We start from the raw sequence: 26,653 nt of genomic DNA, 5'->3' as shown, positions 1-26,653 counted from the left end.
GTTTTTTAAGTGGTAAGGAACCTCAGAGAACATCTTGGGCCCACTGTCATGCTTCTGATTACTTACATGTGGACAAATAAAGTGTAGTTCCATTCTTGTCACTCATACCATGCAGGTAAATGGAGACCTAAGTATTTGAATTTTGGTTTTAAATGTAATTTTGATTTTTAGAAATAACAACTGGTTAAAAAAATGGACCAAAGTGTAAATAAAATGGGCAACTGATATATTTCAGTTCCCAAAGAAAATTTATAAGGAAGAGTGGTTGTTTTACTTTGCAGCTTTCGGTCCTAAAGAAAAGACTTCATCATTTTATACGTGATGTGGCTTTCTGGGCTCCTGACATCGTCATGGAATTTGACTGAAGTTTCCATCTCTTGAAAATGAATGGGCATTTTCCTGCTCTCCACACGCATCAGCTTCACTTCCAGGGGGCCCAAGTTTACATAATCCTATGGTGAACAGACACAGAAGAGAATAGGAAGGTTATTCAGCAAGTTACCACCTTCAACAGATCAGGTTTTCTTTATTATAGTTGGCCTTGATATGACAGATTTCATTGCCCTCCTAGTTGCCTGAATGCTGTATAACATGTGAAATATGAGAGCTACCAAAAATAAAAAGCCACTCAGTAAACTTATATGCCTAGTGGGGTGTGGTAGGTAGACAAAATCTCCCAAAGAGAAGGCAGCAAGGCTGGCAGGCTTGTCTTTAGGGGGGTTCAGCAGGGGCACCAGCTAGAATTAGGAGGTGGGGGGGGGGGCGGTATATCCTCTGCAAACTCTCTCATTGGTAAAAGAAAATGTTGGCTCTCTATATATAAGTAGTCCTCAGTTGGCCAGGACATAACCACAGCAGAGTTTCTGTATTATTCATGAACAAAGGGAAAGATCTGCAAACATCACTCTAATTTTAAATACTCTAATATTAAAACAAATTCTTTAGAATTTTGCACTTTTCACAGGACCTTTGGCTACTGTATAGATAACACTTACCACATTCTGCCAAACTATGTTCAAGGTATCAACGACCAGAATTAGAAGTCTAACTTCTATGAAATCCCACAGCGAACCTCAAACTGGGTTGACATAGCTCAGGCCCTACCTAACGTGCCTTCCCTCTTGGAAGCCTCCTCAAGCCATAACTCTTTCTTTTGAATTCCTTCAGCATTTTAATGAACCTTTTCTGAGTACCCACTATATGTCAGGCTGTGTACCAAGTGCTGGGGTGCAATGATAAACTCACAGACCTGTCAGGGAGACAGATATAGATAGTTTGTTCCTCTTGTACAGTAATTAATGATTTTCTCATCTGTCTTCTATTACCATGTAAGCTGTTTGAGGGTAGGGCCTGCCATATAGTCATTTTTGAGACTTCAATTCCTGCTGTTCTCCTTAAATTCCCAAGCATCTAACAAGTACCTGGAATGTTGTGGGATTCTCAATAAACATTTGTTAGAACTTAGGAATATCAAAGAATAAAACAAGAAGGCAACATTTTATTACTCAAAATTGTATATAACTATTTTAAAAAGTTTTTAAAATACATAATTATAGAGCTACAATGAATGTAAGATAGGAGAAAAGCAAATTGATGGACATCTGCCACATACTTCAGAATCCTAATGCACTGTATTAGTCTACTCAAGCTGTCATAACAAAACACTGTGGACTGAGTGGCATAAACAATAGAGATTTATTTCTCACAGTTCTGGAGGCTGGAAAGTCCAAGATCATGGTGCCAGCATGATTGGTTCCTGGTGAGAGCTCTCTTCCTGGCTTGCAAATGGCTGCCTTCTCACTGTGTCCCCACTAGGTAGAGCCTATTCTTAGGAGGCCACAGTCATATCGGATTAGAGCCCCATCTTTATGACCACGTTTAATCTTAATCACCTCCTAAAGACTCTGTCTCTAGATACAGTTACGTTGTGTGTTAGGGCTTCAACATATGCATGGGAGAGAGGTACGATGTGACATAATTCAGTCTGTAACACACACAATGCCATTTTCACCACACCCAAAATTTCCATGGTAAGTAAGGAGGTCTTTCACTCAACCTAATGGTATGCAATTTTGGAATTTTGTAGACAGTTGTCCACTAGCCTGAGGTCATCATAACATACCAGGTGTCATGATTCCAAGATACCCATGGGGGTGTTTGAAGGCTATAGAGACTAGAATATCAGTCTTTAAATTGTCACTTGATGGTAACAGGACTGAACTGTAGTTAGTTAAAATGATTTTTGTTGATTTATTCAGTTTATTTTGCTTTCTTATATCACTCTTTCGCCTACAACTTTAATTTCTAAAAGAACTTTTAAAGTTGTTGGTAGTATCAAGAAGGAAAATAGCATGGGGTAGATGTGAGAGTAATCAGAATGTACCAAGGTTTTAAAATGCAAAGGTTTGATACCCCAGGTATACGGATGTGGCAGTTTGTACTTTCCAAAGATGGCCATGCTAATATATATCCTGCCGCACATGCTTTTCTTACAATGTGATGCTGACGTTACACTTTCAAGATATACCAGCTACATTCCCTCCCCTTGGGTGGGACTTTGTAACAATATCAACCAATAGATTATGATGGAAGGGATGGTGTATGATTTTCAAGGCTAAGTCACACCAAACATTGCAGCTGTCATCATGGTATCAGCGATTGCTTGCTTGCTCTTGGAGAAGTCAGACATCCTAATAAAGGGACAATCAAAGTGCCTCATAGAGAGGCACATGTGCAGAGGAATCGAAGCCCCAGATTAGACAGCATCAACCTGCCAGCCATGTGAGTGAACCACCTGGGAAGTGGCTATTCCTGCCCCCGTCAAGCCTTCAGATAACTGCAGCCCCAGCCAATATACGCCTGCAACTGCCTGAGAGTCCCAGTGAGAACTGTTCAATGAGCTCTTCCTGAATTCTTAACCAACAGAAGCGCTGAAAGAAAACTAAGTGATTATTGTTATAAGCCACTAAGTCTCGGGGTGATTTGTTACGCAGCATTAGATAACTGACATGCATACTAGTAATGCAGGTCTGTAAATGAATTTCGGTAGCAAACTGGGCAGAAGTAAGAGTGAAAATAGTATCCAGTGCGAGATGTGAATGGTGGGCAAATTGTACTAATAACTGCACGTAGAATTTTTCAGTATCCATAGTTTAGGTGAATTTTCTCCATTAATTAATCCAATTGCATTATCTTAGCAGTCAAAGTTTTCTCATGAGCCTTACCTTGAAATCCCTCTCATCCTCGTAGAGTAAGTGCTTCACATCAGAGGCCCCAAACTCTGTACTGGAGCTCTCCTCTGTGTCTGTCGTCAGACACTGGTCCGGGCTGGTCCCTTCCTCATGACTAAGATGTAAAGCACTGGTCTCGACTGATGAGCTCATCGTGTCTCTACTTTTTACTTCCAAGGGATACGGTTTTGACTCTTCTGGGATGAATGAAAATAAATTATTTATGTGTATATTTTGGACAGATAAAAATACAATATATACTTTGTCACATTTTTTAATTTGAAAGAGCTTTGAGAATCTCTTGGGGGAGATGAATGTGAGAATTAGGAATGTGTTAGAGTGAGCCTCATTTTCAGAAACTCTTAAGTTCTATGTCCTTCTGTTGGCTAAGACATCACAGTAATCGCATGGGAACCTTTGAATGGGCTGGATTTTTTTGTTGGTTGGCTAAATTGGAAAACAAACCATGCCAGTGTAGAAAACACTCCATCCCTCTATTTAATTCTCTGTGAAATATGATTACTTTGATTTGAAAATCAGACCAGAGAAAGGCGTTGGGTTAGGACAAGCGCTGCAGGAAAAAGAGGAATATGGAGGAGCTGGCATGGACCTATTCCCTGAACAGCTCTTGGATATGAGATGCCTCCTATAATTAGTGTTTGTTTAAAAAAATTTTTTTTAAAAAACCATCACCATTACAATAAAATAATACCTATATATGTTTCTGGCATCTCCAAAGGTGTTTCTTCAGGTGGCATGTCCAGTCCAGCAGCTTGGGTAAGATAGAGTCTCCTAAAAGAACAAATAAGAAAAGCAGTTTGTCAGTCAACAAATACTGTGCCACCTGCTCAGTAGTGTCCATCTCTCTGCTAGGTGCTGGAGACATGGGTGGAAAGGAGACATATTTTCTACTCTTGAGGAGCATAAGGCCCAGTGGGGTGGCAGACAGGCTTACAGTATTTTAGGGTGATAGTTTGTATATGATGGGTAATTAGCATAGTGTGAGAAGTGCTGTGGAGCAGAGAGAAGCAGCACCTGATTTAACCTTAGGAGGTAAAGGATGGTTTCCAGGAGGAGATGAAACCTGAGCTGAGTCTTGAAGAACTAGGGGCTGTTTGCTGGGGGAGAGTTTGGAGTGAAGGAAGGGCATTCCCTGATGAGGGAGTAACACACATCAAGTCCCAGAAATGAGAGTGAGCATGCCACCAGTCAGGTCGCTGTTGTAGTAATCCAGGGGAGAAATGACAGTGTGAATGGGGTGATTTTAAAATAAAGAGAAAAAGAATGACATCTAGGTTCTGGCTTTCACTACATGCCCGCAGAGTTCTGTCTGCTGTTGCAGCTTTCTGCACGTGTATTTAATTCTGCTCCCCTTTTCATAGTCCCAGAGAATTTTTGATCAGAAAATACGATTTGAAAGGTTCGCATGGCATTTCCATTAGGTTTGCCCAAAGACAGCTTGAAGCCACTGGAACCTTGTAGATAAGCAAACAATTTCTCATGTTTAGCAGCTCAGAAACCAAAGGGCCCTGGTTTACACACTGTCGGTTATTTAAAGAACACGAATAAAGTGTTATTCAAAATGCTTAAGGCTCCAGCAAATAATGTCACTACATACAATATTTATATCTATAAAACCTTAAGACTTTACTTGGTAAGGGTTAATTTCACAGATAGCTCTGGTCTGCAGGCAGACATGTCTGAGGGCCTAGAATTCTCTCGTGGTGTGATCATTTTGAATAATTAAGATCTTATTAAATGCCGTGACCTTCATAAATCTTCCTTCTCTCTTAATCATTAGTTTATTGTCACTTTCGTCCCGCCACAGGGCAGCTGCACTTGATATTTAACGATACAGAAAATATTTTAAAGAATGCTATTATATGAAGTTAGTGTTAGAGAGATTTGTAGATATTAGTCCACTTAGCCTCAGTCCTGTGGCACTGGAGGTCCTGAACAATCACCTCTGGCTGGAACTCACCTCATTTAATGTATCAAACTAATACTGCGATGTCCTGTGTGAGTTGTGAAGGGAAAACGTTGGGGGAGCTTGGGATGGGAAATGTAGTAACTCTATTAGCTAGAATACCCCATTCTTCATCCAAGTAAGAAAATAGGACGTTTCGAATGTCCACTGGGGACAGTTCACCCTGCTTACCACCCTGCTAGTATTATACAGGACTGAATTCTCAATGAAGAGGTGGAAAGGGTAGTTACTATAAAATACATATATAATAGGTATTCTATTTGTTTGACTTGAAAGTGGGTACAGTAAAAGCTCCTGAATATATTTGAAGTTATCCTTCTGGATAAGAAGTGTAACAGATAATTGAGGGTTTGCACTTTTCTCTGTGTCTTTATGTAGATCTTTCCAAAAATGTCCTAAACAGTTGCCTCAAGGAGTTTATAATCTAGCAAGGAAACAGGCATTAAATAAGTAATCACCCATGTGATAAATGCTGGTTACAAAGGAAAAGTTCAGGGTGCCGCGGAAGCATATACTGGGGCACATAATCCAGCCCTTATAAACGTTGCCCATGCTATTTCTTTTTCCTTGGACAGATGTTGATTTTCTGTCTCCCAACTCAGAAACAAGACTAAGCACTCACGTCTCTCACCAAAGAGAATTAACCCCCAGAGCACTGATGAACAAGGTGGATTTTACTGAAGATTTTTGTGGGGAAGACAGAGGTTAGGGTTAACTGGCACCTGATACAGCAAACAACTTAATGAAAATCCCCACTGAAACTTTCTCATCTCCCTCCCCACCCTTGTCAACTTCTCTCTGGCCAATGAAAGAATCCCCTTTGTTGCAATTAGCACTTCACTTTCTTGTCAGCACCGAATCAGATACCGCAAACTGAGCTGCCCAAAGCAGGAAGCGGGGTTGGCAGTTTACAGGGTAGCTCTTTTCTAAGGTTTGGCTCACTCAGAAAAGAGGAAACGAGTACAGTGGAGAGCAGGTAGAGCAGTGGTTAGAAGCCACAACCCCAGCAACAGCTGGCAGAGATTAGATATGGTTACAAAGAAAGCGGCAGTAACGGCAGATGGCAAGGATTAGAGGCGGCAGGAGTGTGGCGTGGCGCTGGGGACCTGATCATAGGAAGGGGGGCTCACAAAAGAGAGCATTGCCTACGGGGGGGGGGGGGGTGTGGGAGGGCGGGACAGGAAGGCCCCACCTTCTAGGGGCCCTCAAGGGAATCAGCTTAAGAGTCTGCATATACAGGAGTCCATCAATCAACCAGTTCATTCAGCTTACCCAATGCATCATCTCCAATGGTTTTTACCTCTCCCGGCAGCACACAGACATTGTGGAAGGGAGGAAGTTGGCCCCTTTCTCCATCTTGCCCCACGCAGCTTTCAGACTATGCAGTCATTGTACTATCTCCCAATCTCTCCAATCTTGTATCCTGTCACCTATCACTTAACCCATCAAAAAAGCAAAACACCCCACAACTTATCTGTATCCACCCTTCTTGGAACACGTTAGGAAGTTTATAAGCAACAAATACTTTGTTGTATCTCAAATAGTATTTTTCCATGGCCCACAAGCAACTGGAACTACTTGCGTGGGAATTTGTTCCTGGCCCTTCCACCATGTTGAGCTTCTCCGCTTGAATTCCTCTCCTGTCTTGCACATGTATATCCTACACTGGTGTGATTTACTTCCCCTCTTTCCCTAAGCATGCTGCTATTTAAATTGTTTCTGACTACTGATTCAAATTATGAATGCCACTTTGAGTTTTAAATTCTGCCATACTCCAGGGCCCTGATTTTCCATCAGGATTGGTAGATAAAGACTTCTTTGTCAGGAAAGAAAAAGAGATAACCTGAAATACAAAGCCATGTGCACACATTTGGGTTTTATTTTTTTTGTACAGGAATAGATGGGACTTGGAATGCCCGGCTATTTCCTCTGCCTAGAAAGTAGTTTGACCCTTTTATTAACTATCAAAGGAAACAATTCTATAGTCCACAAGGTACCCAGAAGCTCAGAATACTTCCAGGAAGACACCACAAAGTTGATCACGCCCGTCTTTGTGCTAACTCTGTGCCTCATACACTTTCCTCTGCACTATTATGCATTTAATTTCATGTCCATATTCCCTGCTGCCCTGAAGCCTTCTGAAGGGCAGCAGTCGTGACGTTCGTGTTAAATGTTTGCTATCATGATTGCAGTGCTTTGCTAGAAAAAGCAAGTCAAAATTTGCACTGTACCAATGGTCAATTATAATAATCTTATACCTTCACCATGGCCATTTTGTGAGTTCCTTTCTTTTCAACTATTGCAATCTGGCTGAAGCATTGAAGAATTAAATTATCTTAAAAAAATAACTTTATAGATACAAATATTTACAAAATACTTTCTAGATATGTTAATAAATGTCACCTGGGTATGTTGAGATCCACAAGTTTACAGTTGAATAGTTGATCAATGAGCACCAAATTTTCTTCTTCCAATTCATGAACGGCTTTTTCCAATATTTCAACTTCCTTCCTTTGATTTGCAATCTGTTCTTAGAAAAAGCAAATGAGTGGTTGGTGCTTACTCACTTAGTTCTATTTCGTCTTCTGTAAGAAATTCAACTTCTAGACATGCTTTCGCCTGAAGGGAAGATCTGTTCTGTATTATTTAGCACTGGGTTTGCTCTATCCTTCTTTTCTAAAAAGGACTGGGTGTAATTCTTTTCCAGGTCATTTGCAGAACTTGTTTGCATGGTAAGGCAGTTTCTACTGAATGGCAGGAGCTGTCCTTTTCTACCCTTCAAAAACATCACTGGGCTTATATATGAACTAGAGGCAGAGATAAATAAGATAATTTATCAGTATGGTATATTAATAGCTAAATGAGGATCTACATAAGGTTAACAAGAGAGTACTGTACATTCTAGGCAGAAGGAACGATGTGGACAGCACAATTATGTTGGTGTGGGTAGATACAGAGTGGGAGTGGGGAGAAGTAGGAGAGGAATTGGACAATTAGGGAAGAGGCAAACAATGCTGAAGAGCCTGGTTTTTGTCTTAGGGGTGATGAAAGGTCATTGATAGACATAGCAGATTTAATTAACATTTACTGAAGAAATATGGCTAACTCAAATATGAATAAAATTTGCTGGTTCCATTGATACAGTTCTCGTCAGTCTTCAAAAAGTGTATTTTGATAACACTTGTCTAAAGAAGGCTTGATACTGGGAAGAATATATAGAAGGATGTTACTAGATAGAACCCCCAACTCACCCCTCTCCATCCCAAAGCAGCATGAGTTATACAGGTGCTGGAATGAGAGGGGCTTATGGGGAGAGGTCAGAACGACAGAAGAGTGTAAAATAGAAAGTGATAGGCTAGTGAGAAAAACAGAATGATAAACTGGGAAAAGTACTGTGTCTCGAGGAAATAGATGAAACAAGAATGGCACAGGGGTTTAGATTCAGTATCTCGTCAGGAGTTGCCAAGAGTATCACTGAGATGAAGACTTAGAAAGAGAAGACTAATATTTTTGATTTGTAATTGAGATTTAATTGTTGTATTTTAGAATCTGGACGCATTCGGCATATTACCACATGCATATCTCTATCATATAAGTCATTTATTAAATGATTGAATTCTTACTAAGGGCACGGTTCTGTGCTAGATGTGGAAGGACACAAAAGAATTAGGCATGGCTCCTCTCGAAAGAGTTTACAATTCAGTGAACAAATATACAAACAATATATTATAAAACGATACCAGTGTCATAGAAAAGGCTCAAATATGGCTGGTGGATTGGAGTGAGAAAGAAGAGAATAAATTATCCCATCTGCTTTAATCAATTTAGCAAAACCATCTAAGTCCATAATAGTAAATTACAAAGCTAGGGATTGGTGCTTTAGGATCACCTATTTCGAGAGATCATCAGTTTGATTACAAGCTTGAATGCCTTAAGGAAAAGTTTATAATTTTCAAATGTCAAACGATGAGAAAGAAATTATAGCCAGAGGTTGTAAACAGAGGGAATTAATAGAACATTTGGAAATGTTTGACCTAAGGGGTTGGCATGCTTGGGAGGAGCACACACAGTTCTTGATCTGTTTCCAAAGCTGGGAATGAGGGCCCTTTTGGGGAGATAAGTCCAACCTTTCAAGTTAAGGATATCTTATGACATCACCTACCCCTTTAGAGTTCTAAGTAAGGTTCTCATCAATGGCTGTCTCCCTCCCAGCCTTTTGAAATGTTAGGGAAATGAAAACTAATTTCTTTTTAGGGCCATATAAATACCTTTAGATTTCTGGGGTAAGAAATTGAAAAAGAGGAAGTAGCAGACCATTTCTCCCTCCCCGACACTGCTCCTCCCAAAACACCTGAGAAATGTACTTCAGAAATTGGGAAAGACAATTTAGTTAAAACTTAATAGTTAATAATTTAGTCAGGGACCTAGGATCCTGAATAAGGTATATGCCCTTGAAATTTTCCTCTGCAAGATCCAAGATGGCTTTATGTCTCCTCACACTCGAAACTCTGATTGCTAACCTCTTTGAATCCTTTTGTCTAGCTTTTCTCTTTCCATTTGTTAAGTTAGTCTAAGTCATTTGGAAATTTCAATTTTCTTCATTTTCCTAATAAGCATGCTAAATAAAACCAGGTAATGAAAGTCAGGCAACAGGATGTCTCAGATCCTTCCCAGAGAACTAAGTTTTTGGTTATTGTTGGGAGAGAGCTAAATGGAGAAATACTTTCAGGAGTTCCATTATTAAATATCCCTGGTTACTCATTCTAAATCTCCCTCAAAGAAATTAATCGACATACATTGTTCTATTTCCAGGCAATTTTCAATTCTTGTGATAGTACTTATAACCAGAAATGGTTTTAATTAACTTTGTGAGTAAATTTAATAATGCTAAAATTAATATTTATTGGAATAAAGAGAAATTAAATTTATTGAATTTTCTTAAAATGATTTGTCCTTTATTACTAAGCTCTTTTTGCTCAGAATTCAATTAAACTTGACATTTTTCTGTCTTTTATTTCCACTGATTTATGAGAAGTACAAAACAAAATGTAATTTGTGGCTTTGGTAGGAAGGATCAAGGCACCAAAACAGCCCTTCATATCAGTCAAATATACGTTTTTATAGTCATTTTCTCTAAACCTAGTATGTACGACATCTTACAAAATATAAGATTTAAACTGTGAAATTATTATCTTTAGGAACATACTGCTGATTTAATAAAAGTATAAGGACTAAATTCCTCCCTAATATTCTTTAACTATTGAGCTCACCTTGAGTTTTTTAAATTAACACTTATTTTTTTAAATTGGGGATTCATTTGATTGGCTTTTGGAAATAGTATGGACTCCTAATTACGATGACTTTATAAAGGCAATTTAAAGATAATTGTTAATATCATAGAAAGCATATTAAAATTTAAATTCTCTGTTTTCTAGACTTACCAACTCTATTTGGTCAAATAGGGAGCAAGGTAAAGGGAAAAGGAGAAGATGACAGTGACATTTTTACCTTAAGTGTCTTAGCAGATGGTTAAAAAAAATGCAGAAAGAAAATTAAAGGAGAAACTCAATGAGTTCTGCTTTAGGTATGTTGAATATGAAGTGCCTTTGGGATATCCAAGTGTCCCAATATCTGGCAGGCAATTAAAAATATAAGCCCAGAGCTAAGGACACACACCAATTAATGCTGAAGATATAATTTTGAGAACCACATACAAGTAATTAGCTTACAAGAGTTGTATGTAGTTGAAATGAATTCTCCCAAAAGATAGTGAGTTTTCTTTCACAGATGGCACTTAAGCATAAGTTCAGTGGCTACTTGTCTGGATGTAAAAGGAATTTACAAGGACTCTAATGAGTTTTGCACATTTGTAACATTTGCACCTTTGTACCACTCTCTAACATCTACACCAAAGATTACCTGCCTGTTTCATCCAATAACATGTTCTCACATCTTTACCCAAGATCTAAGCCATATATTTGATTCATCCTTCCAATAAATATATCAATAATTATGGACATTCTTTCATTCAATAACTAATGAGCATAGATAATTTATTAGGTTTCATGGATATATAGTTGAAAAGTGAAGAGACAGATGCATAAACAGACAATTTCAACATATTTTAATATGAGTTACAATGAAACAAGAGAGCACTGGGGAAAAAGCACTGAAGACTTCCTGGGGCAGTTACAAAATGATCCTCAAAGAAATAGATAATCAAAGTCAGTGCCTAAAGGAAGAGTTGACGTTTTCCAGGCAGATAAGGGTAAGGAGGTAAGGGCAGAGGAACTTGTACGTGTAATGCCAGAAAAACAGGGCAGTACCCCATTATAAAGAATGTCTAGAAGTCCTCACATGACAACATCCAGCAAGAGCAATGTTACAGCCCTGGTAGGGAGACAGATGGACAGCCGAGTCCATTAGCTCCTGTATCATCTCCAGAAGGAGGTGTGAAGAGAGCCTGAGGACCAAGCTGGGATGGGATGTAGAGATGGCAGCGGTCAGGGACATCTTGACCACTGGCAAATGGCTGTAACTGTGGGTTTGGTGTTGGCTGCGACACAATGTCCCAAAGGCCAGAGCCATCCATTTTAAAGTCACCAAGGTAGGATGCAGACGAAAGCACTTCCTCCATAGTAGAAAGGCAGGGGGAGCAAGGGTTTAAAGGAAACCCCATAGATCTGAGCCCTTTTTACTAACACTCCCCACAAGAGGGCATGTAAGTCGCACCTCCCTGTACATCAAGGATCCATCTTACAGAAGAGCAGGGGGAGGAAAGAAAATCTAAAGGACTGAATTGATTGAAGGGAGATCATGTCATCCCAAGGGGGCAATTTAAAGCAGCAGACAAGAGGTTAGAATGAGCCTTTAGCCTTGCTCTCATCAACCAGAAGGAAGTAGGGTCCTGAGGAAGACCAGATCAATCTTATGGCATAAAGAAGCTTTGAGTATATTTTGTGAATTGTAATGCCAAAAATGATTTCTGGTTATTATTTAAATTATTTGTGGTATGCATTGAGTAACAGCTTGTAATAAAATTAAGATTCCACTTGAATTTTATTTTACCTCACAGCCAGTCACAGTTCCGTGCTTTCCCCATAATTTCAGCTCATAAATAAAAGTCATTTACAATTCAAAAAAAAAAATGAGAATAAAAATTTTTTTTAAAAATTCCACTCACCTCTCTTTTTAGCCAGTCATTCTCCCAGATCTCGTGATAGTTGCCCTTCTCAATGAATCTTAGAGCATTCTAAAAAAGTAAAGTTTCTCTATTAAGGTAAAGTTGCCACATGGCAATTCACAATTTTAGCAATGAGCGTACACAATTAACTTAGATGATCATTCATTTAAAAATTTTTTTTGCAATTACTTTGGAGACATACCTAAGAACTTTTGGTTCAGTTGTTCTTTCTATACTATCCTACTGTATTATTTTTGCTGATTTGCACTGCTTAATATAGGCAACTTAGTTTAGAGAACTGACAATGGCTGCTTAGTCAATGTAGCCTCCATTGTGATGAATCTGACTGCCATAGTGAAATCAACCATTAAGGGATCTGCTCTATAATTAAAATGGCTAAGTTGCAGTGATCAAACATTCTTCAAGTAACCCAATGTATAGCAAAAGCATGAATAGATTACATTACTATCTTTTTAAATTTGACTCTAGGCAACTTTCAAGGCCTAAAATTTTATGATCCTTTGTACTCTCAATTCTCACAGGTATGACCTAAGAAAACCCAGAGAGGATACAGAACCTGCACTTCTTTATCTCTGTCCTCTCTTGCTCTGAGTCCAACTCAGAACCAGGTCTACTGATTTTTACAGACTCTCTACCACTCTCTCTCCTCTTCTCATGTCAGTAATAGCAATATACATATTCACAAACCTAATAGCAAATAGTTTCAGGGTGGCAGGCTATAACTAGACAGTCACCCGGATAAAGGCATTTTAGACAAAACAGGCAAAGCCTTACTTACTAGGTTCACAAATTAGAAATTCATTTTTAATTACTTGGATATTTACAGCTTCACCTAAAGGAACTTTATAGTGGATGACAGGTCATATTTATATGTGAGGTACTTTTATATGGATACCTTGTTACAGATTTAATAGTTAACAACTGAAGGGCACAACCAAAGAAGAGAAATTAAGAAAAATCTCCTCGTTCATAAACATGGGACAGAAATAAATTTAAAATATGTGAAGGCTAAATTTATCTAAATCTTTGGAGTTGGAAGATTTACAATAAAATTGTTTCTTTAAATCATGCTAATTAACTCAGAGGGGACCTAGAATTTCCTAGGAACCAGGGACTTTTAAACTCCAGCTACAATGGATACGTCTAAGGTTTCCTCGAACATAGAATTTCATTTGAACAAAAGTAGGAAGTAGCTCATAACGGAAGTTAGTTAGTTGGCTAATGGCTGAATTCACTGACAAAGGAGTCATAGTTTGCAACTTTGGCCACACGTTAGAGTCTCCAGGATGCTTTGAAAATCCAGAAGCCCAGGCAACATCCCAGGCCAATTACATGAGCATCTCTTTGGGGGGGTCCCAGGCACTACCTGGGTTAAACAAATTTCTCAGGTGCCTCCAATATACAACCAAGGATGCGCAACAGTGGATTATAGGAAGTTAGATTATCTGATAACATAGCCAGATAAAATGAGGGAACTCCATTCGTGTGTGGGTGTTTGGTTATGTAGAGAGAAGAAGTGCATAGTGTAATGATTAAGAGCAAGGGTCTGAAGGAGACATCTTGAATGGACTCTCGATTCTGCCACTTGCATGGGCAAACTACAAAATTTTTTTGTGCTTCAGTTTTCTTATTAGCAAGTCTCTACCTTACAGAATTGTTGAGACTTACATGTAAAATGCTAGGAACAGTATCTGGAACAGTCCTCATTATATGTTGATTATGTATACTGGAAACATATTTGATCTACATATACACTTTTTATCATCTTAACTATGGTCAGATCCCTTAATTGTCGATTTCACTATTTACTCATATTCAGTTACAAAGTGACCGAATTGCATGGGAAGCCGACAAACCATTGGTCAGTTCTCTGTAATCTTCTGTGTTTGTGTAATCGGTAAAAATCGTGCCATAGGACAATAACAGTAAAAGAACAATTGAACCAACACGGAAGCAATAAACAATTGCAAGTGAAATTCGGTGATGAACTTGAGAAAAGTCCAGAATTTATGATTCTGAAGAAGAGGTGTTCCAGATGAAGAGACCTCATCTGGAAGAATCCCAGCGGGAACTCACTGATTTAGGAGTAGTCTGAGGACAGCAGAGGACAGTGAAAAGAAAAGAGAGTCATATATTTTGTGCAAAACAGAGATTAGAAAACATATCGGATTGGAAATTTATCTCAAATAATTCTTTTGTATCCCAAATTTTTAAAGCTCAAACAATGTAAAGTATACTCTCTTAGGTTTGGATATGTAAGAAAGTACTTTTTATTTTTTTAGACAAATTATATTTCATTCTATAATTCATCCAAAACTTTTCTTTAATAATTCATTGCAGCCATTATTATTATACTTTAAAAATAACTGAATAATAATTTACTGAGCTCTTGTTCTCTATGAGACACTATGCTGCTTAAATCATCTCATTCAGTCCTCATACCTACTATTCTTTAAAGGTAAATATTACCATCCCTTTTTATACATTAGGAAACTGAAGCCCAGAATATTCAACTAATAAATTTAGTTTATACACCCAATAAGTGGTAGAACTGCAATCTGAAAAACTGCCTAACTTAAGAACCTAAGTTCTTAACTATTATACCACAAGAAAAAATAGGCAGGAAAGTTTTATTTTGTTTTTCAGAAAATTGAAATTTACCTGTGTGGCCCATTCCTTCTTTTGGTCCAGTTGCAACAAAGTTTCTCTGATTATTCTCTTTCTAGCATCTTCCAGAGTGATCTTATATTGTTCTTTAAAAAGAAAAAGAGAAGCCTTAACAAGACTGATCAGGTAAAAACTGAGATGTTTGTAGATTTCAGCTTCTATGATCCCCACTTCTCCTTTCTACACATTTTCCCCCTAAATTTTCAGGGCACATTTTTAATGAAGCATCTACTACCTCCAATTAGAACAAATTGCTCCAATAATTTACTTACATCTTAATGTGAATTAGTTTTAAGATGACATCTCTCCCGTGAATATTTGTGTTTGAAAGGACTCTCTCTCCAAAGAGAGAATTTCCAACACTTATTACTTGTGTGGCCATCTGCCCTTCATGTCCCACAACTTCAGATTCCACAAAAGAAATAGAAAGAAGATTTGATTATCCACTTGTGTAGCATCCTGTACATCTGACTCCAACTAACTGAATTTCCAATATTCTTTGCATGTGTTTCCTGGGACAGGAAGGACAAAATAAGAGGAGAGAGTGGTAGAGGGGCTGTGAAAGTCGGTAGACCTTGCTTTGAGTTGGGTTCAGAGCAAGACAAGAGAACAGAGACGAAGTGCAGATTCTTTATCCTCTGCCAATTTTCTCAGGTCATAAATGTCAGAATTGAGAGAGCAAAGGATCATAAAATTTTAGGCCTTGAAAGTTGCTTAGAGATCATATAATCAACACCCCTGTTTAAGGAAAGTGCTTTTGTTAAACAGTGACATTAAGGCTACTTTACAAAGTGAAGAGAAATAAAGCTGGAAAAATGAGTCCAGTTTTTTCATTGTTTTATACAAGTCATCATCAAGCTTTTTTGATATGCGTGACACTATTTAAAGCACAGGGAATACTGCTGAATAAGAGACAAAACCCCTGTCCTTATGACATGTACATTCTAGTGGGGAGACAGACCATAAAAACATAAACGAGCAAATAAATAACTTCAGGTGGTGATGTTTGTGATGAAGAAAAACTAAAATTTTCTATTTTCGATAAGGTAATCAGAGAAAGCTTCTTTGAGGAGGCAACATTTGAGCAAAGATTGAAGAAAGTGAGGGAGTCAGCTACGTGCAACCGGAGGGAACTGTACTACTTCAAATTCGAGAATAAAGTTAGTTGTGCTTTATAACATCTATAAGTCCCCATTAGTTGTGTGGGTTTTTTTTTTTTTTTAATAATGACTGAAGGATAATTATTTGGAAGTCAGAAAGTATTTTCCCATACAAATGATGACAATTACAGTTGCTAGATTTCTGGACTGGTCCAGAGACCCATTCAACTTATTCTATAACTAAATAATAGTATTGAACCAATAGTGCTGAGGAAACTCACTGCCATTTAGGACATTGTTTCAAAGGGAAAAGTTTCTCCACAAACCAAGTCAGCCAGAACACAAGTCTCAGGGATCTTTGGCAACCGGGTAGGAGATCTGCGGGTCTAGTCTTTCAAATGTTTGGAGCCAAACTAAGGCTCTGGAAAGGGGGCCAGGGAGCTTGGCAGGAGTTGTTCAGCCCTCACCTGTACTTCGTACTGGCATAACTACTTCTCCTATTAAATGAAGACTCTGAAAGCAGAGTGTAAGAACTTTCTTCCATATCTTTCTATGACTGCAGTCCCTGAGACACAACAGATATTGAAAATATTTTGAAAAATATGAAGTTTGGCAAACTGCAAGCCTTTGGCGGGCAGTACTCTGAGGCTTCGGCACACGGTAGCCGCAGCCAGTGGTGGCACTTCAGGAGCAACTTTGGTGGGGAGGGCAAGGAGGAGTAAAAGGAAGAAGGGGAGAGTACCCCAAGTTGTGGCATGGCCAGAAAGGGGGGCTGGAATGATCAGTTTCTGCCTCTAATGGAGTTGGAATGAGAGTGTCTGACTGAGGCAGCAGTTTATAAACAAGAGAGTTCATGAAGTTTTGGGGACTGGTCTCACTTGACATCTAGAGACTAAGAAAAAGGAAGTCTTCATTATTCCAACCTATGTATGCTCATCTCTATAATGTGTATTTTTCTTACTTATTGACTTGAATGCATTCATCATTTCAATCTCATTTCTGATGGAATGTCTTTTTAAATTCAGGACCTAGTCCACTAGACTAATGCTGGGTATTATTTGAATTTTCTACCCAACAAAACACATCGATCAGTCTCAAAGTTGCAGTGGATCAAGAGTTTAGCTGTAATGGATTTTACATTTTTAGCGTCTGAAAGAAACCATAATACCTGGAGCTTGGTAACATTAAATATTAATTTTCTGCTGTAAATCATAAAAAATCAATGACCAAATATGCCCTGACTAAAGTTGTAGCTCTCTCTATTGCCATATTAGTATGAAAAAAGCAATAACACCCAACTATGTTCCAAATTCCATATAAAACTCTGTGGACTCTTTTTCTTCTTAAAAGCAGAGTAACCAGCACAAGGGAGGATGTGCAAATCTCATTGTTATCCTTTGCGATTTAGATGATGTTTTTAGGTAGCAACTATTAACCATTCATTCGTGAATACAGCCAGAGAAACTGGGAGTAAAAGAGTCTTCTTCTCATAAAAGTTTGAGACATTGTGAATGGAAGTGTGGGAGACATGACTTTTGTGCCTTGAGACTGCTGGCTGCTCAGATGCCCGGTCTAATGTGATCACCTCTCAGAAGCGCAAAACCGCGCTGGCTGAAGTTTGCTTTGCTTTGTTCTCCTTTCTCTGTTATGTGTGGCTCTGCTTTGGTTTACTCCTTCACAGCCTCTTGGGAGTCTGTTGTCCACTCTTCACGCACTTCAGGTGTCACACAGCTTTACTGTGCGGATCCTCTGCTGTGATGGTGGCCTCCTTTTAGCCCCACTTGGAGAAAACTGAGTAGGGGCAGGTGGCAATACTGGCCATACAGAAATTTCTGCAGGCACAGTATGTGTTAGAGAGCCATACCTACCTCACTGAATCACAGAGCTGGGAGAGACTATTTGAAGCATATTGGCTTGGGGTCTGACATACCTGGGTTCAAATCCCATTTCCACTACTTACCATGTTTCCTCGAAAATAAGACCTAGCTGGACAATAAGCTTTAATGCATCTTTTGGAGCAAAAATTAATACATGACCCCATATTATATTATATTATTATATTATATTATATTATATTATATTACATTATTCCCAGTCTATATTACAGTAAAATAAGACTGGTTCTTATATTAATTTTTGCTCCAAAAAACGCATTAGAGCTGATGGTCCGACTAGGTCTTATTTTCGGGAAAATATGGTATTAGCTAGTCAGCCGCGTATCCCTTAGATTTCTCAGGGATGGGTGATAAACTAGATCTCAATGTTCCCCAAACTGTAGGGGACACATCGAATAATCTGAGGAGTTTCCTTAAAGAACTTCCATCTTGATTTGAGGTGAAGGAGGAATTACCCTTCACCTGCCCCTTTGGCAGACAGTGTAGAACTAATAGCATGCCAAGAGCTCATTTCAAAAACTGTCCCCTAATTTCTAGCAATCTTTTCTCGGCCTCTCCAACTTCTTTTATAGACTGGAGTTCAGTGGTTGAAAGTATGAAACCAGTTTTCTGACTCATCATGTTGCAAGTTTGCATGGTAGTATCACACTTTACTTGAAAATATGGTATCCATTATATGGTCACCCCAGTTTAAACTGAGACTGAAAAAGTTTCATTTAAATATACTGTTTCATTTATAATAACCCCCCCTTTTTTTTTCTAAAATACTTGTTCCTTGCAAGTATAGTAGTGTAACTAACACAAACCCCATCATGGATGTGGGAGGAGAATTCCAGAAAAATCATGGAAGAAGGACAGAGGTGGGAGAAGAGGAGAGAATGATGTAAGGCTTCAGATGAATTGATTTCGCGGTCTTGCTCTTATTCATTGTGTCCAATTAATGATCCCTAAAGTGCTTTAAAATCCCCTGGAAGAGTTGTTGCTGCATGGTTAGAAGTGCCTCAAGCTAATGGCAAATGAGAACAGCCCGTAACAGCCATTTTTTCATGACACCTAAAATCAGCTATAAACTGAGGTACAACCAGCAAGTAGTTCAATATATAAATGTTATTACCACCACCCCAATAGCGTGAAAATTTTTAGTTCAAAAAAATCATCCAAATTTCTAACCAAGACAATGAGTTAAGTTTATATGAGAAGATCACTCTTCCTATTTTAAAACTGTAAGATACAGAAATGCTGGATAAATTATTTAAAAAATTTTAAACATGCGAGAACAATAACTATTGTAAAAGTATGGTACTGGGGCACAAATACATAGACAGATCAATGGAACAGAATAGAAAGCACAGAAAGAGATCCAAATATACATGGGAAATTAAAGTATGATAAAGTCAGCATCTCAGATCAGTAGAGTAAAATGGATTATTTGATAAATGATGTTGGGACAACTGGTAAAAAATAAAGATTTAAATGTAAAAATGAAGCCACAAAAATTCTAGAAGAAAATATTAGAGAATTTATTCATAATCTCAGAAATCATAAAATCAAAGACTGATAAATTGGGCACTATAAAATTACAAAATTTGCTCATACATATGCCCTACAAACAAAAGACTAATGACAAATGGGAAAAATATTTGCATCTTATATAAGTTAAAGAGCTAATTTCCTGAAAATGTAAAGAGCTCCACGACACAATAAAAAAATGGGCAAAGGATGTGAACAGGTGGTTCACATAAAAGGAAATTCATATGGTTCTTGAACTTATGAAAAGTGTTCTTTCAGGCCAGATTTCTCCCATTTGTTCTATCCTTTGACTTTCCTGTCTCTGAGACTCTGGTGTTCTTTTAAGCCACTATGCTCACCTCAGTGACAGACAGGTGGTCTCACGGTTCCCAGAGCTACTCCTCGTAAACTTCATCACAACTGATTCCATCCTGTTCCATCCCCGCTCCACTTCCCGTCTCATGTTTGTTCTCCAGTGTTTTCTGACTACAACTTAGCATTTACTTGAACATTTCTCCATTATGGAATAATTCTGGTCGCCCAGCCTGGCTAGCTTGCTTTAGCTTGCCTCGGTGAATTTCCTTTCTAATATAACCCAGTCCCAGGCCCCTCCTGCCTCAGTGGACTTACACCAGACCAGGTGTAGGAGCACATAGACACCACCCACTGGATGAAACTTCTTCCTTGAAATCAGTTGCTTTCAGGGTTTCTCCCCATCTGCGTCCCCATCCTTTCACTTGCCCTTCTCAGTTTCATAGGTAATCCTGGGATCGTTTCTTTACTCCCTCCCTCCACCTTTGCCCTTACTAGGCTCATAACTGCTTGTGCTAACAGCAGAGAGGAATGAATGATTCAAGGAGTACCCATTCTTTTCTTCTACCGAATGTCTGCCTTTTAAAGAATTTTTACTGAACTTGAACCAGCTTCGTTGCAACTGACCTGACATTTTCTCTGCATTCTCTTTAACTTTATTGATGTCATTTTGTAAGGAGATAATGAGTTTAGCATGGTTTTCACTCCCTGACTTCTTGTACTCTTCCCAATATTCCTTCTCATTGAGTTTCTCAAGAAATAGTTTCTCAGCGTTACTTATTTGCAGTCGCATATCTGTTGAAAGAAAATCAAAACACCATGTCATTTCTATTGTCCTTGCAACCATTATATGATACAATCTGATTTTATGAAGTTAGGGTCTGATGTTAAAATGCTATTATCTCATAAATCCAATTTTATATGTACAACTTAAGGAAATCTAAACTATTTAAACAATTGTTTAACTATTCCTCATGATTCAAAATCTAAGTAAAATTACACTTACAATTCTAAAGTAGATATGTGGTTTGGGGCTGTAATTGAGAACTATTTTAGACAAACTATATGCCTAGGAACTCACAAGTTTAAATCATTCCTGTGATAGCTTGATAAGGGTCCCATCTTGTACAATACATCACATATACTTTTTATTAGTAAATTGTGATTTGTTTTTCCTGGTCATTATGCTTGTGGACAAAGTGATTTCACCTTATATCGTTCCATGGTCCTTGGCAACCATTTTTGTAAGTAAGTTGTTTGATTCTGTCATCGAAAGTTCATTTGTGTAAAAGGATAGCATACAGTAGCTATAATAATATGTCTTCTTCCCCCCCACACTTATAAGAGTCCAGAGTGAAATGTAAGTTCCCCCACTTAAATATGTACAAATATTAATCTATCTCAACTATATAAACTTTCAATTTGCCCCGGTACACTTGCTAAACATGATATTCTACTTAATCTTAAGGCTAAGTATCATGCTTCTGAGTATTTTGGAAAAGGAAGCATTACAAAGAGCCAGGTACCTGAACAGCTCTGTGGCTCGCTACCACACACCACCTTGTTTGAGAGCTCCCTGATGGCAGCACCACATTTTATTCATCTCTGTAAATCCAGTACTGAGCACAGAGTCTGGCAATTCATTGGTGCTCAATAAATGCTCACGGAATGTCTGATGCATTTCAATCAGGCCAGGGGGGATGAGCTTCTGTCCAGAGGTCCAGAAGGACTCCGGACACGTCTTTTTCCAAAGATGTACATGAGATTATGTATTTTTAAAATCCCTTAATAAATGGCACCTGTTATTGTCATTAAACAGTTAACACTCCTATAACCCAGATGGTCAGCCGTCCTCTTATTTGAGCGGACTGCTGCTGTCTCAGCCCCGGGCACATTCAGCTTTTGTGGGGAGTGTTAACTGACATCACTAGAGAATTTGGAAGAGTTGGGTGTAGAGTGGTGACTGCTGTTCTCCTTTCCCAGAACCACTCCTCCCTTCTCCTCTAGTAACACACTTCTCCTGCCTTTGCCAAATACGTGGCCCAGTTACAGAGACCCCTTCTCCGGATCATAAGGATTGGCCCAAGGGTGACCATGTGCCCTTCCGTAGAAATATTTTCACTGAAACTCGTGGAAAACATGTCTCTTTCGTCTCCATTTTGAGGTTATAAGGATATAAGAGCAAAGCTGTCTATGGTTAGAGGCCCAGCCTCGTGGGGACAATAGCCTCAGCAACAGGAGCCAACTTTCAGGGCGGAGACTGAGAGAAAAGAAGAGGGGTAAGGGAGGTGGGGAGGATGGGGGAGGGAGAGAGGGGAGGAGAGGTAAGGAGGGGGAGGGGAGATTAACAACAAGCTGAGATCTGACAGCACGTGAGGCTGTGTGTCCAGGTCACTAGCACCCTGCCCCTTTCTGCTTGATGTATGAAAAAATGAATACCCTCTTGATGCTTAGGCCAATTTGGGTTGGATTTTTATCCTTGCAACTGAAAGAGTTACAAAAGTTGGACGAAAGTGGTTCCATCAGTACTTCTCAAATCCTACTGTGCGTAGGAATTCCCTCGGATCTTGTCACGATGCAGCTTCTGATTCAGTAGGTCTGGATGGGCCTGACGCACTGAAACCAGCTGTCACGTGAAGCTGCGGCTGCTGCTTCACAAACTAAATTGAGTCACAAGCGACGACCTGGCCTGGAACACAACCTTTTCGGACGTGTCTGTGGTCTCCTTGCGCTCTCTTCCTCGGCATCTGTGGGCTTCTTTCTTTCTTGGACCACACGCATGCGCAGTCCTCCTCTGCTGTGCTCACTCATCCCGCTCCGCCCCAGGATTGTATGACACACACACTTGGCCCTCAGCCCAAACCATAAACAGGCACACCTCAACTAACGGGGCCCATTCCTCTTCCAAGGCAGTGTAGTGAGCACATCGGAGTATCAGTTTTGGTCCCACTCCCATCTCAAGGGACTTGTTAAAATATCCCTTCCAAACTTAAGCAAAACTCCCCTGGAGCGGAGCCCTGCAAAATACAGTATCTGCTACCTCCTGACATCACTGTTGCCCATAAAGAGACTTGGGTAGGAAGAGGTTTATGAGAACAGTTTGGAGATTCTGAAGTTTGCTGATTCATGTTTGGTTAGGGTAACTATTTCATTCAAAACAACAAATATCTATGAATGGAATGCCTGCTCTGTGCAAAGTGCTCGTGTAAGAAGGCTCTCTGAAGTATTTGGAGAAATTCAGGGAAATCTAGTCCCTTGTCTCGCCTCCCAGCTTTTAGTACTGCTTCCTGATAGCACTCAAATCTCTTTCTCATGTTTTCCAGCTTCCTAGAAGAGATGGTATTTATGGAAATTCTGACAAAAATCGTTTTAGAAATCTTAGCAGCAAGTTTGGGATGAAGGAATAGGAATTAAAAAGAAAAATACAGATACCAAGGCTGTGTGTGACTTGCCTCCAGGACCATGGTATCTCCTAAGCCCATGTCCTGCGTTTTTCATCGTTCTGCACCTGGCATCATTTCTACCCACGCCCTCTAAACTTCCCCTTTTCCCACTCGAATCCCTCTTTCCCCATCTAAATGGGAGGCTTAGCTCCCTTAGAGATATGGGGTAGGGGAGAGCTTCGGCGTTATATTCACCTTATCATCCCCAAATCTAAAGTGAGGCTGAAGCCATAGAACAAGAGAATTTCCCCAAAGAAGGAACCAATCCTCACCGTGAGGAGTTCAGAGTGGCATCTAACGGGACATTGTCCAGTGTCTAAAAGCCCGGCGTGTTCATCTGTCTTTGTGTTTCACTGCCCTTACTCCTCCTCCTCACTTGGTTTCAGTATGGCTGCCCACTTTGTTATTTCCCTCTGCTGCCCATTTACCTACATGTGTTTATGGTGATAATGATGTCATCTAAAATATGTTCCCGGCATTTTGAACATATTAGGAAACAGAAGCATTAATATCATCAAGACTTAGCTTGATACAGCTTTACGATAATTTCCCAAGTCCCTAAATCACCTTTCAAGTTTTGTTCCTGGTCTCTTTCAAACTTCCACTTTTCCTTCATTGCTGTTTCAACATCCTCTCTTGTTATAACTTTTAATCCTTCTAACTTGTCTTCACTCAGTTCTTTCAGGAGGTCCCGTATGTGCCAAGTCTGTTCATTCTTTAAGTGTCTGTTCTGTCGTGAAAATCAACAGTAGTTACCTATAGCTGCTAAAGTATTTACATTGATTTTACTCAAAATAGAGTCACACATTGAGGCTTGCAAAGTGAGAAAGAAACGTTTAATGAAATAAGTTATACAATAATATCTCTAAAAGTTTATGGAACATGGAAGACTTGAAATTAAACTTATCAAAACAGTAACCACTGGATAGGAATTTACATTAAAAAAAATTGTGCTAGTAATCTACCAGACTATCACCCTTGTATCATAGGATCGCTGAACATTAAAATTAGACCTTGGATGTCAATTTCTTCAGTCTCCCAACTACCGTTCTCTAGTCATCATCTATTTAATCAATACTTATGGAGTATCTAGCATGTGCCAAGTAGTCCTCTATAAAGTAGCAATATATCAGTGAACAAAATGGACAAAAAGTATTGCTCTTGTGGAATTTACATTATTCTTTGCTTTTTTCACAAATGACCCTAATTCATTTCTTTTAGGGTGATGGTTACTTGCCATTCCAATACTTACACACTTGAAATATGGGCTGGGTTCCTCTGTGGATATCCCATTTATGTTTCTAAGCTTCTTATTTAATCATGTCAGAGTTTACTCTTACCCTTGCTATCTTATTATGTATATACAAAGATATTTTAATGTTTGTGAACTCAGTATTTTCCTTGTAATTTTCTATTTTTTTTTAATTAAAATTTTTTTTTCAATTACAGTTGACATACAATATTCTGTTTCAGGAATACATCATAGTGATTAGACATTTATGTAACTTATGAAGTGATCACCCCGATAAATCTAGTACCCATCTGGCACCATACATAGTTATTACAATATTATTGATTATATTTCCCATGCCATACTTTACATCCCCATGACTGTTTTTAGAACTGTCAATTTGTACATCAATTTGTATATCACTTCTTCTTTCCTTGTAAATTTCTTAGACTCCCTTTAATTTCCAATACTCATTTCTCCGGTGTCTCTCCCTCAATTTTTAAACCTAATAAAACACATATACTTAAAATATTTTAATAATTCTTTTAAAAATTACTTATTTTTCCTATAATTCAACATGCTCTTTACTATAACTTTTTCAATATTACATTTTATTTTACTTTATTTCTGATATACATATCTTTTATTCTCTTAACTTAGTTGGATACTTTAAGGAGTATTGTCTTTCCCAAAATTGATTCTGTAGGCCAGTGCATCTCAAGCTTTAATAAGTATACCAAGAACTTGGGGATTTGTTAAAATGCAGATTATGATTCAGTAAATTTGGCACGAAGCCTGTGATTCTGCATTTCTTACAAGCTCCAGGTGATGCCAAGTCTGCTGGCCCATAAGTAACACTTTGAATAGCAAAGTCCTTTCAGATAATTTAAATACTTATGATTTATTGATAGTGCGAGACTCTACTAAACCTCTGTTCTTTATTACTTAATCCAACAAACTTTAAATTTGAGAACTGAAAAACTTGATTTCTTAAAACTGTTTAGCAAAATTGGCACTAGTTTAATAAACCCCTCAGATAGGATTTAATGTAACATCAATGCTCTTGAAGTTATTCCATAGGTCGTATGATGGGATTGTTATTTCAGTGCATTAAAATTTTAATTTAAAACTTTGATACATTGAATAAAAGCAATAGGCAATTAACTTTATGATGCTGAGTATTGATAAATACAGGCAAATAAAAAAGGACTGGGACTGGATAGGCTTTGAATGATTTCAGAAAATGGGAACAAAGATTAAAAAGATATGATAGTCAAATTTAGTGGTTTAACTTCTCTGATCTTTTGTTCACAATATTCTAAAGTACAATAATTATTTCTGTCTCTGAAGAATTTTTAATACCAAAGGATTCATAATATGACAAATCTGAAAACTGAATCTCTTTCTTTCTAACCCACTCTTTAAAATCTTATTGAGAATGCCATAAGCAGGAATGTTGGAGTAAAGACCTCTGAAAATCCTCTCCTTCATAAAAGCAATGAGAAAATTGGCAAAAATTGTCAAAATCAACTTTTCAGAACTCTAGAAATTAAAGTCTTGCGATAACTCCCAGGAAGTATTTATTCAAGAAACATGGTTGAATTTGGGTAAGGAGCTTTGTGGCATTTTAACTTTCCCTTAAAACCGGCAGCCCCATAGTCATGATAAAAACCATCAGCTTCGCAGCCTGGGGTGGCGGGTTAGGGAGAGAAGACAAGGGAGCAGAATTCTTCCAAAGCCCAATCCCTAAACAATGATCATAATTTGACCTATCTGGTAGTTCCCTGGCCAATCTCAGTAGCAAAACTTGTCTTTATTTGACCTGACTCAGAGTTTTCCCAGTGTATGAATAGCCTTTTCCCAGACTGATGTTTGTTAAAAACAATCAGAGGCAATTGTTGAACATTATAGTTTCCTGAGGTGGTAATAACAGTTGGGGTAAACAACAGCTGACAAAAAATCTTTAAAGGAAAATGAGATGAGATATCCATAGGGGGCTTTGAGAGCTCTGCCATATTCTTGGGACTCCAAAAGGCTACATGCACCTACATGCATGTATAGTGCTGTGAGCATAC

General features: G+C 38.6%; 1 protein-coding gene across 1 annotated transcript in view; it reads right to left on the bottom strand.

Moving 5' to 3' along the window:
• Positions 1–290: 290 nt before the first annotated feature.
• CCDC83 (coiled-coil domain containing 83) overlaps positions 291–26,653 on the bottom strand; it is a 42,891-nt gene continuing 16,528 nt past the window's right edge. The window contains exons 5-12 of the mRNA XM_033121298.1: positions 23,915–24,077; positions 20,532–20,699; positions 15,083–15,174; positions 12,401–12,469; positions 7,621–7,742; positions 3,943–4,022; positions 3,225–3,427; positions 291–452 (exon numbers count right to left, since the gene is read on the bottom strand). Of these exons, the coding sequence (XP_032977189.1) occupies positions 291–452; positions 3,225–3,427; positions 3,943–4,022; positions 7,621–7,742; positions 12,401–12,469; positions 15,083–15,174; positions 20,532–20,699; positions 23,915–24,077 (1,059 nt within the window). The remainder of the gene's footprint in view (positions 453–3,224; positions 3,428–3,942; positions 4,023–7,620; positions 7,743–12,400; positions 12,470–15,082; positions 15,175–20,531; positions 20,700–23,914; positions 24,078–26,653) is intronic.

Source organism: Rhinolophus ferrumequinum, chromosome 11 (assembly GCF_004115265.2).
Source record: "Rhinolophus ferrumequinum isolate MPI-CBG mRhiFer1 chromosome 11, mRhiFer1_v1.p, whole genome shotgun sequence".
Classification (NCBI taxonomy): Eukaryota; Metazoa; Chordata; class Mammalia; order Chiroptera; family Rhinolophidae; genus Rhinolophus; species Rhinolophus ferrumequinum.
Note: the sequence above shows the minus strand (reverse complement) of the source record. Positions and strands in the feature narration are given on the sequence as shown.